This window comes from Octopus bimaculoides, chromosome 14 (genome assembly GCF_046866305.1).
Source record: "Octopus bimaculoides isolate indiv1 chromosome 14, ASM4686630v1, whole genome shotgun sequence".
In the NCBI taxonomy this organism is placed as follows: domain Eukaryota; kingdom Metazoa; phylum Mollusca; class Cephalopoda; order Octopoda; family Octopodidae; genus Octopus; species Octopus bimaculoides.
The window spans coordinates 1,526,442-1,539,357 of NC_142941.1; the positions used below are offsets into that span (position 1 = coordinate 1,526,442).

General features: G+C 36.6%; 1 protein-coding gene across 1 annotated transcript in view; it reads right to left on the reverse strand.

Moving 5' to 3' along the window:
• Positions 1 to 10,603: 10,603 nt before the first annotated feature.
• The window catches only part of LOC106873243 (protocadherin-18), a 113,341-nt gene continuing 111,028 nt past the window's right edge, over positions 10,604 to 12,916 (reverse strand). The window contains exon 3 of the mRNA XM_014920522.3: positions 10,604 to 11,524. Coding sequence (XP_014776008.1) covers positions 11,498 to 11,524 — 27 coding nt within the window. The 3' untranslated portion in view covers positions 10,604 to 11,497. The remainder of the gene's footprint in view (positions 11,525 to 12,916) is intronic.

Below are 12,916 nucleotides of genomic sequence, written 5' to 3' on the forward strand. Positions count from 1 at the left end.
GATAATGATAAAAACAATAACAATAATAATAATGATGAGGATGATGATGATGATGATGATGATGATGGAAACAATGATAATAATGACAATGAATTAAGAATTTAAGAGATAAAAAATAGTAAGGGAAAAATCATGATATTCATAATAATAATAATAATAATAATGATAGTAATAATTCTATATAGCAATGAATTAAGAATTAAGAGATAAAACATATAATATAGAAAAATACAAGATAAAAATCAAAGAAATATTGAAAATATGAGTTTGAAAACGTTGCTGCTGCTGCTGCTGTTGTTGTTGTTGTTGTTGTTAGAGATGAAGAGTGGGAAGGTTGCAGTTTTAAGTAGAGATGTTTTAAATACTGATATTATGGTTGTTGTTGTCTTAAATATGATTGTTGTTACTTTTGTTGTACTGAAATATTCATTGGTAGATGCTGGTGGTGGTGGTGGTGGTTGGAGTAAGGAAAGGAGGGGGTGGTGGAAGGTAGTTGGGGAGAGGTTATAAATTGAAAAGTTAAAAGCTATGCATAACAACAACAACAACAACATCAACAACTGTAAAAAAAAAAATCTATTGATTTCTAACGTCAGCGGAAATCTGTAAAATATTTTGGCGGGAGTCATGGATTTGATTAAATCAACTCCACTGCTTCACTGATTCACATTATTTTATTGACCCTGGATGCCGACCCTGCTGGAGTTTGAACTCAAAACGTTAAAGAATTTTACTAAACGTCAGAAGGCATTTCGTATAGTGCCTGAATGATTCTGTCATTCACTTCTCCACCAAACTGACGATGATGATGATGGTGGTGATGATTATGATGATGATGATGATGATGGTGATAATTTCTTTTATTGACCACAAGGTTCCAAGACATTGAGAAACACATCAAAAGACATTTTTTCCAGTTTTAACACAAGGCCAGCAATTCTTAGAAGGAAAGGGTTATGTTGATTACATTAACTCCATTTCATGACTGGTACTTTATTTTCTCTGTCACAGAAGGATGAAAGGCAAAGTCAACCTCAATTGGGATTTGAATTCAGAATGCAAAGACCTGGAAGAAATGCTGCCAAGCATTTTCTCCACTGTGCCAATGGTTCTACCAGCTCATTGCCTTAGAAATAATAATAATGATATTTTATAGGATTGAGGTAACTCCTCCAGTAGGTATACAAAAATGAAGTAGATTGACGAGTTTATTTTTTGAACCTGTGGAAGCTACACTAGATGCCAACATATCGTTCACTTGATAACAACGGCACTCTTCTCTTTTTGCTTTAATAATAATAATAATAATAATAATAATAATAATAATAATGATTTATTTGCCAGAAGGGCATCAGATGAGGGTGACATGACAAGAACAGTTAACTATATATGTATATATATATATATATATATATATATATATATATATATATATATATATATATACACACACATATAAAAGATGCAGGAAAGAATGGGAGAAGAGAGAAGAAACGGGGTTAAAAAGTAGACAAAATATGTGAATATCGAAATGAAAGAGTCGTCTTGATATAGGAGAACCTCGAAAATGGTCAAACAAGGAACACTGTCTTGACCATTATCACAAGCCCTTAGCCAACCTGTTGTTCTCCAATCGACAGGTGAGTCATAACAATTGTAATTGTGTAGTATCGTTGCTGTTGTTGTTCAGCCCTGAGTCAAGGCCTAATCCGTCAGTTCTATGATTGAAGGCATTCCATTTATGACCACCCTATCATTTTAGGGATATGTAGGTGTGGATTATATCATGTGTCCTTAAGGTATGATTCAAGGGGGATTTGGTTGTTATTTCTAGTGGCTGAATGGTTTGTTATGAAATAAGAGGAAAAAAAGAAAGGAAAATAAAGTAATAAGGAGGTAGTGGGAGGTGGAGGGAGTTGAATAGAGGAGAGGAAGTAGGGAGGAAAAGAAGCAGGAAGTAGGAGGAAGAGGAAGGAGGATGTTTAGCTGTTAGTATGGGGAAAGAGAGAGGAGAGGAAAGGAGAGAGTGGGAGGAGATGTTGAAAGACTGAAGTGAAGAGAGAGAGAGGGAGAGATTGTTAGAAAGAACAATTAAAATCCCATTTAAACAGGAAGTCCATTTTGTCTAATGATAGTTTAGGGGTTACTGAGTATACGTAGTCATGTTGAAGGATGGGAGTAGGGGACCAGAGGGGGTATTATTATACAACCACGTTTTAATTATTTGAATTATATGAGGCTTTAAGTTATTCAAATCCCTTTCCATTTATCAAAAATTCCTTGTCAACTGCTGGATCAGGCTTCACTTACAGTACACTATTCTGATGAGGTCTATTAAACTGAAACACGTCCATAATTATCTCCCTTATTTAACAAATCTTAGACCTGCCTCTAAACACGTATAGTCAAACAATATCTGTCTGGTTTGATTCACATCACCCCTCTAATGTTGGATTAATTTTTATTTCTTCATAAAAAAAGTGTTGCAAAGACCACAATGTCTCGTTATGACGTCAGCTAAATTAGTCACATGACTAATTCTCCTTTCTTTCCTGGCAAAATGTTTCCTTTGCTCCTTTAAACCGAACACCAAACAGCAAAGTAGTGTTTCTCAGCCAAAATAATTGGTTGCTGTTGAGAAGTGAACCAGGAGTGTCAGAGCAGAAGCTGACAAGAGTGAACACGACACAGTCATGGTCTTATAAGCCCCCCCCCCCTCCAAGAGAACTTAAAGCTCTCTGATCAACAGAAGGTTATTCAGGAACTACCTGAACCAGTTCTTCTTTCTCAAGACAAACCATGACACTAGTTTCCTCATGGAAACATTTCCACTGCTCACTTCTTCTATTTTATCCTTGCATAGACTGAATTCACATTAGTGATGGAACGGAAATTTTGACTGCTCTTTCTAGCAAATAGATCATGCTTCTTTTCTATACTCACACTAAACCCTTTAATGACTACAACAACGAACGTTACCCTGCAAAGGCTAAACTATGTCTTGAGAGAGGATTTCTTCAGAGGTGGATTTTCAAAGCATTTCTGTTCCTAATTTTTTTTTAGTAAGAATATTTGATATATATATATATATATGTATATATATATATATAAATATATATATATATATATATATATATATGAATATGCCTAATATTTATGAATAGTAAATCAGGACTTATAAGGAGGAAGCCCAAGAAGATGGCAACCATCTGTGAAGATGGAGCAATCACTATGTATGTGTGTGTGTGTGTGTGTGTATATATATATATATGTATATATATATATGCATACATATATATACACATATGTATGTATATACATATGTGTATATATATGAGCTTATGTGTGTGTTTTTGTATCCTCATTATTGTTATGATCTTAATGTCCACTCCTCCGTGCTCACATGGGTCAGATGGAATTTGTTCAGGAAGATTTTCTTCTGCCAGATGTACCTTCTGTTGCCAAGCCTCACCTATTTCCAAACCAAGTAACACTCCTTTCGTCACCTGAACAGTAAAACAGTCCAGGTATAATTCTGAGACTTTTTCCTTCATAAAGTTTGCACAATATGTAAAGGTTGGCCAAAATGTCTGTTTGGTCTTTATCAACACTAAACTTGAAGCCGTCTAATTACGTTGTTAACTTCAGTCAGTCCCTTGTGTATCTGGCAGATACTTGACACTTCAATGTAGTTTAACATGAACTGGTGACGAGACAGGTTGTATTTTGTGCACTTGGAATAACCCTGAAATAGGAGAACCAAAACAAACCCTTTTTTGAAACCTTCATCATCATCATCATCATCGTTTAACGTCCGCTTTCCATGCTAGCATGGGTTGGACGATTTGACTGAGGACTGGTGAAACCGGATGGCAACACCAGGCTCCAGTCTGATTTGGCAGAGTTTCTACAGCTGGATGCCCTTCCTAACGCCAACCACTCAGAGAGTGTAGTGGGTGCTTTTACGTGTCACCTGCACGAAAACGGCCACGCTCGAAATGGTGTCTTTTATGTGCCACCCGCACAAGCCAGTCCAGGGGCACTGGCAACGATCTCGCTCGAAAATCCTACAGGAGCCAGTCAGGCGGTACTGGCAACGGCCACGCTCAAAATGGTGCATCTCATGTGCCACCCGCACAAGAACCAGTCCAGGGGCACTGGCAACGATCTTACTTGGCTTGCCGGGTCTTCTCACGCACAGCCCATTTCCAAAGGTCTCGGTCCGTAGTCATCGCCTCGGTGAGGCCCAATGTACGAAGGTCTTGCCTCACCACCTCAGCCCAGGTCTTCCTGGGCCTACCTCTTCCACGGGTTCCCTCAACTGTTAGGGTGTGGCACTTTTTCACGCAGCTATCCTCCTCCATTCTCACCACATGTCCATACCAGCGCAATCGTCTCTCTTGCACGCCACAACTGATGCTTCTAATGTTCAGCTTTTCTCTCAAGATACTTACACTCTGACGGGTATTCACATTGACATTACACATCCAACGGAGCATACTGGCTTCATTCCTTGCGAGCTTACGTATGTCCTCAGCAGTTACAGCCCATGTTTCACTGCCATGTAGCATGGTTGTTCGTACGCATGCGTCATACAGTCTGCCTTTTACTCTGAGTGAGAGTCCCTTTGTCGCCAGCAGGGGTAAGAGCTCTCTAAACTTTGCCCAGGCTATTCTTATTCTAGCAGCTACACTTTCAGCGCACCCACCCCCACTACTAACTTGGTCGCCCAGATAGCGGAAGCTATCGACTACCTCTAGTTTTTCACCCTGGAATGAGATAGAAGTTGTTTCCTGTTTGTTTGCAGTCTTTATTGCACCTGAACATCTGCCACAAACAAAAACTAACTTGCTAGTTAACCTGCCTTTGATGTTGCTGCACCTCTTATGTGTCCATAGCTTGCACCGGGTACATCTTATAGAGTTACTACCTACTCCTTTTCTACATACTGAGCAGGGCCATCTACCTGAAGGGGTTTGTGTTTTATCTACCTTCCTACTTATTAGGATTTTGGTTTTAGCTAGGTTGACTCTAAGGCCCTTCAATTCTAGACCTTGCTTCCACACCTGAAACTTCTCCTCTAGTTCTGATAGTGACTCCGCAATTAGGGCAAGGTCATCAGCATAGAGGAGCTCCCAGGGGCAACCTGTCTTGAACTCCTCTGTGATTGCCTGGAGGACTATGGTAAATAATAGGGGGCTGAGGACGGAACCTTGGTGGACCCCTACCTCTACCCGGAATTCATTGCTGTACTCATTTCCAACCCTCACCTTACTGGCCGCATCTCTGTACATGGCTCGCACAGCTCTCACTAGCCATTCTTCTATCCCAAGTTTCCTCATTGACCACCAGATAAGGGATCGGGGGACCCTGTCAAAGGCTTTCTCCATGTCAACGAAAGCCAGGTACAGAGGTTTATCCTTGGCTAGGTATTTCTCTTGCAACTGTCTCACTTTGCATATTTTAAAAAAGGGAAGAAGGCAGCCGGAAGATATTTGCTGTGTCTGGAGAGGATGCTGTGTATGGGATGTGTGTGCCAGAAGTAGTTTTCAAGATTTTGATTGGGAAATTTTTCAATTTAAGATGCACCTTGCTCTGAAAACTTTCAGGGAACCCTGGGTTTTTCCAGAACACACTTTGCGAATCCCTGCTCCAGATAAACAACTCTACACCATGTTCTGAACATTTACTTATAACTGCACATGAGAGCTACATGGTCTTGTTTTTGGGTTTTGTTATTTACTAAGACTTGTGTTTTGATGCATAGAATTGCTAATATTACTGTAATTCATTGTTTTTGTTTTTGTTTTTACTCACTTAGAGGTCACTTGGATTTCTGCTGCTGATGTGGTACTTGAGATTCTAGCTTGACTTTCAGCCCCCTCAAAATTAGTATCCATGTAACAGTTGACCCCATAAACTTGACCTTAAAAAATAGTCTAAAAAGTTCGACTTTTACCTGAGTGTATACGGTACATCTTATTTTCACTCAAAAAAGATTTGGCCTTGGCCAACCCAATTTATATATAGGAGTGGCTGTGTGGTAAGTAGCTTGCTTACCAACCACATGGTTCAGGGTTCAGTCCCACTGCATGGCACCTTTTTTTTATGTATTAAATACAGAAATATCTTGTTTAGTTTATCTCATTTTAGATTAGCAGGTCTGAGAGGAGGAGGGCTTCCCTCGTTCTTATGTTTGTTACTCTGTGAAACAGGAGTAGGGTTATTCCTTTCATTCTCATCATCATGTACCTGTAGATTAGAGAGCAAGAGAGAAGCCTCTGCATCTGTGGTGTTTCTTGGTTGTCCCTAGCTGGAGTCTCTCCTGTATCAGGAGGCCTGCATCATTCATATTATCTCATTTCACTTTCTATTCCATGTCTCTCTCTCTCTCTCTCCATCGTTTTTGTTAATCCCCACACATATTGTTGTCCCTCCTTATGATGTCCCCTTCATCTATGCCTCTGTGGTTAAGATAAGAAATTACTATTGTTATTGATTCAAGTATTTCTTAATTTATTTTAACAACTTCCGTTTGCTACATTTAGTTGGTTTTTAAGTTTTACACTTCTTCAGACATCCACGTCCATTTGGATTCATTTTCTCTATTTTACTATCGTTTCACTTTATTTAATCTGTTTCATAATTCTGGTTATGTTGCAGATCTGGAATTTGTATTTGTGCTTTATAATTATAAACAAGTGTCAACTTACCCTGTCAAACCTGGGCCCCTCTGTCTTACTCTTAGCCTGGACGCCTGAGCAAAAAACATATTAGCTGCACATACAGCTCAAGCGTAACGATTGCAGGCAAACTAATGAACAGAATCACCAAAAAATTCAGGAGCCTAACAGTTATAGACCTTTTCCCTTTCAACTACCATATTTCTTCCCTCATCCCTTCACCAGTCTGATTGTCTAAATCAGTCTCATTGTCTGTGTAAGAACAGATATCATCAATAATTTCCTCAACTGCAATGAGTCTAGGCCTTGCTCAGTTACAAGATGAAATGTTGGCTTTATCACAAAATTGTTTCTTCCTTTTTTGATTAAGAAAAAAAGGAAACAACAACTATGGGGAACGCTATAAACAATAAGTCCTTAAAACCACACTTGACTACAAAGCTGTAAATGTGATCAGTTGACTAATTTTAGTATTTTATCTGCTTTTTCTGTGTGTTGTTTGTTACTGCTGTCGCAGGAATCTGGTAGGGATTCCAGTTATGCTATTCCTGGTATACAGGAACACAGTGTTCTAGGTCTAACAAACATTCTATGTTTGGCTCCTTCTATTCCCATGCACCAACCTTATTTTTGACTCGGAATTGAATGACATTGCACATATGTGGAAACCAATATGATATCTGAAATTGGGATTTAAGTGTTTGTTGTGTTTGTATGCTTTTTGTTGTGAACTTTTTTTGTCTTGTATTCTCATTGTTTTAAGATTGTCTCTGATTGAGATTCTAGTTCCGTTAAGGGTTACACTTGTTCAAGGAATTTATCATTTATAGTTTTATTGTGTGCACACACACACACACACACAGAAACACATCTCTTCTGTATTTGATCATCTGACTTCTTCCTCCAAAGAAGGAGCTGGTCTCTAACAAAGATACAAAGCTCTGTCTTTGGAATGTAGATATTGAAAACAATGTCACATTTTCAATCTGAGGCATGTCCTGCACAGTTTTACCGTTCCACCTACAGATGGTATTTGTAATGTGTGAATCGGTTGATTTCTTTTCCTGAAAATCCAAGAGTATCCAGACTCAGAGCTTTCACTTACAAAACCAAGTGATCCAATTATCATTGGTATAAATATGAATTTATAATCCAGATATAAAAAGCTGAAGGTTTCGAAGCAGTCGTCCATAGTTACCTTCTTTCTTTTTGATTTTAAAGAGATATTCACATCAGCTGATCTCTATGATGGGGGTACATACTTTATGTATGTACAGTCATGTTTATATATATATATATGTGTGTGTGTGTGTGTATATATATATATATATATATATATATATGACTATATAATCTCAATATTGTCTCATACCACAAGGAAATTAATCTCTTCTTCTGGTTTCGGTCCCCATCTCTTGTTTGATCCAGTTGTGGGGGTGAGGAGTGGTGGCAAAGGGATGACTTACCTTCTGTAGCTGTGGATGATGATGTCTGATCCCCTTCTGTTCCATTTAAACCACATACTCTGATACCTATTCTGATATTTTCTACCACCAATATCTTTCATATATATACATATATAAATATGTGTATATCTATATATATATATATGCCTGGACAACTTTTCTTATGACAATATATAGACACATATTTTAAAGCACATGCATGGATATACACTCATATACAGTGTGTATGTATGTAGAATGTTTTTATAGTTTTATCAAATACAAGTTACACAGTAACAAAATATAACTGTAATAATAATAATAATAATAATAATAATAATAATTTGCTTAAATTAGGCTCAAAGCCTTAAAATTAAAGAAAGTCATGATAGTGCTGCCCTCTTCAAGGGGCCTTAATGAAGTAAATGAACGAGTTCCAATGGTGAGATTGGAACCCCGATTGTAGATTTGATTTGCCAAGAATTTGCCGCCACACCATGGCGCTCATAATAATAATAATAATAATAATAATAATAATGGATTTCTTTTGAGAGGGCACCATGTCATATTTGTAAAGGAACAAAAGTGCAGTTGATTGAAATTGTTTACCTCAGTATATAACTGGTACACCAAATATTGTAGAGGGTGGGGTGAGTTTCAAGTCAGATATTTTGTGGATGCCAAGAATTTATTTTAAAATTCTTTTGGATACCCCAAATTACCTGAGTCATATACCTTTTCCCCCACGGCCTCAACTTGACCATCCAATGAATAATAATAATAATAATAATAATAATAATAATAATAATAATAAATGTTTTCTAACACAGGCACATGGCCGCACATTTGAGGGTGGGAAGAGTCGATTATAATAATGATAATAATTTCTTAGAGAGGAACAGGGTGTGTATATTTACAGGGGTTGTGTGTGGGGAGGGGGTGAGCAGGGTCATGAGTCGGGGTGTTGCACAAGTTTTAGTCTAAAGACATCCGGTCAAGAGAAATGTCTATGAGTTATCTCCCTTATGTTAAAGTTCCACTTTCCCACAAACAGGCACACACACTATATGCTTATGATGTCTGCATGTGTGTGAGCATATATATGTATGTATATAAGTATGTCTATAAATACATACACATATGTGTGTCTGTATATATATATGTACATACACACACACATATATATGTAGATTTATATTATGTGCATGTATGTATAAGTGTATATATGGATACATTCTCAAATTAGAAGTTTTTTACATGTTTATAGGCTGGGGTCTATTTGAAATTTTCAAGTCAATTATATACATACATATATCTATCTATCTATATACCTATATATATATATATATATATATATATATATATATACATACACATATATACACACATAGATGTATATATATATTCACAAGGAAATATATACATTTAGTTGTGTAGAATATCCAGGTATTTGTAAAATAATTCTACATAGGTTTATGTCCGTGACATGTGTGAGTGTATATGTGTGTGTGTGTGTGCTTCTTTGTGGAATATGTGATAGCAAGAAACGTAAGGTGGAAGAAGGAAAGAAAGGAAAGCAAGAAGGAACAAAGGAAGGAAGAGGAGGAAGAAAGAAAAAGAAAAAGAAGCCAACTGAGAGAAGTGAGGCTTAGATTGGTAATAAAGGCACTGTGTACCAGGGTATGTGGTACTTCCAGTAATAGACACAGACAACAGAGAAGTAGTGGTGGTGGTGGTGGTGGCGGTGGAGGTGGCTGTAGACATGAGTGATAGTAGTGGCGGTGGGAGGCAAGGGTCAGAGGTTAAGTGTGTATGGGTGGGCGTGTGTGGTGGGGGTAGGGACAGGTGTGTGTGTGTGTGTGTGTATTTTAAAAACAACAGCTAAGCATAACAACCTACCACTGTAGAGTGATAGAAAAACAGTTGAGGTGGCCATCTTCAACACTGAGACATTGGCAGTAGTAGTAGCAGCAGCAGCAGTAGTAACAGTAGTAGTAGTGGTTGTAGTAGTTGTAGTAGTAGTAGGAGGATAGAAAAGGTAGTAGTCATAGTGGTTACAGAAGTAGTAGTAGTGATTGTAGTAGAAGTAGAAGGAAAGGTAGTAGTAGTAGTGTTAGTAGTATTTCTTCAATGTCATTCCCTTTTGCAAGCATCATTACTTCTATCATCAGAATGAATATTATTATCATCATCATCATCATCATTATTATTAATATCAAATTAATATTAGCATCATCATCATTATTATTATTATTATTATCATTATTATTATTAACACTTCCAAGTGCACACATATATTTGTTGTTGTTGGTGTTGTTGTGGTTTTTTGTTTGATAGTTCTGCCGGTGAGCAGCAGTCGGCCCACATTGAACCATGGTAGATATGAACCTCATATCGATGACAACGCCTTTTGTCAGCAACGATGACAAACAAAACAAAAATATATAAAAAAAAAAAAAATTCAAATAATAATGATAAGAAATTAAAAAGTAAATAAATGTTTGAAATATTATAAACAAATGTAAAAACAAAAAGTAAAAATATATAATATGGAATTTCCAACTGAAATCCTTTGAAACATTGAGTCAGATTTTGTAGAATTCAGTAAAAAAAACGTCTTTTTGTAACATTTACTGCTTTTGTCTCAATTTGCTTTCAAATATGCGATATATATATATATGTTTGTCTATATGTATGTATGTGTGTATATATATGTATGTACATATATATATATATATATATATATAAAAAGACGTGAGGACCTACAATTTTTACTTTCCTTATACTTCATTTATCTCTCTCTCTATATATATATATGTATGTATGTGTATATGTGTGTGTGTATTTGCATATACATGCATATATATTTACATACATATATATATGTGTGTGTGTGTTTGTGAGTTGAGGATGTCCATTGTTCTATAGATTTTGCTGTGTGTATATGTTTAGTTTCTTTTTATTTTATTTTATTTATTATCATTATTTGTTTTGGGGTCCACATATTGCTCTTCTTGTTCATATAGCAGTTAATTATTTATCCAGGGAGTTTTCTGTCTTTGTCTTTCTCTCTCTCTCACACACTTTTTCTCACTCTCTCTTTATATATATATATATATATATATATATATATGCATACATGTGTACATATGCACACACACACACATATATATATATATGTGTGTGTGTGTATATATATACATGTATGCACACATATGTATATGCATAATATATATATATACATACACATATATACACACACACATATATATATGTATGTGTGTCGTCAGTGAAGTTGTGATGTCATCCTTGAATTGGTCTCTTGAAGGAGATAATGGAACAGTTTCTGTTGAAAGGGTCAGCATAACTTTATCGCTTTGGAATACGGGTTGGCAGCTGGAAATAGAAGAAAAAGGAAATATGTAAACTTAATTATGATATATCAAATAGAAACATATGTGTAATTAGCTAATTGGCTTAATCTAATTGTTGAAACCTAATGCTTTACCCCAGCCCCATTCGGATATTTTCAGACTGTGTCATTGTTTAGGAGACAAAGACCATCTTTCGTTTTGCTGAAAGATGACACAAAGAGCAATTGCTTTCAAATTTTGGCACAAGCCCAGCAATTTCGGGGTGGGGGAGTAAGTCAATTATATTGACTCCAGTAATCAGCTGCTACTTAAGAACGAATGGCAAAGTCAACTTTGGTGGAATACATAATCGTGTGATTTAGCCAAGAAACATTTAACACAATACACATGTTCATACAAACATTCGTAAAGAATAAAGTGTTTTGAATGGCACAACGATGGACTATAATAACTGTTGTGATTTAATCGTCCATAGTCTGTCGATGGACTAGTTTTTAAACATCAAATGGCTTTGGGGGTCCACCAGAATAAATTAGTAATCAACGGAGTCCATAGATGAAAAAAATCGTTGGGAACCCCTGATCTAAATGGTTGCCGGCTATAAGAAACTGAATAGCCAAAGGGAGATAATTCCGCCATACGAATGCAGTCAATGTAAGGAAGGTAATTAATACAAGACAATCTGGGATAATCTTTATCAAGTGGAGATAATTCATCATTAAACCCAGTTTATTTGTTGCGGAAATAACGTCTCTCTGTTATTGCTACACATGACATTAAATATTGATGTTGTCATAGAATTAGAAATACTGAGGTTCCAGCCGTGACAATACTATATGAAATGTGCAATTCTTCAATTTAGAGTTAATTATATGGCAATAAAGAAAGTAACCTTTATGAGCAGAATGAAAGGGAGATAACCGCCGAATAACAAAAACGCCAAAATATTGGCCTCTTGTTCCTATTTATTCGCTGGTTAGTTCTAACCGGACATTCCAACCGTGACATCCCATCAGAATACATTCACGACAAATGTCCTTCCTTTGTATAAGGTAGTATAGTATATATTGCGAAAGATAAGGTTGCACGTTCTTGTAATGCGGCCTTGCTCATTAAGGTACAAAATTTGGAAGCAGGAAGCCATATCACTATTTTAATTTACTTATCTTTCCATGGTAGATGAGAAGGTGTTCGCTTCTTTAAAATTATCCTTGTCCTGGCCATGCTGGAACATGTATTGGTTATTTTACGATTTCTGCAAACTTCTCTACAAAGGTCGGGTCCTATCCGTTCTTTTCTCTCTATACCACGTTCTATTCCATGAACGGGTTTTCTTTGGAGATGAGTCGACCCCATATGGAAACATAAGGGCTCTCATCTTTTCACAGTACAAAGCTATTGAGTTAAAGGTTTC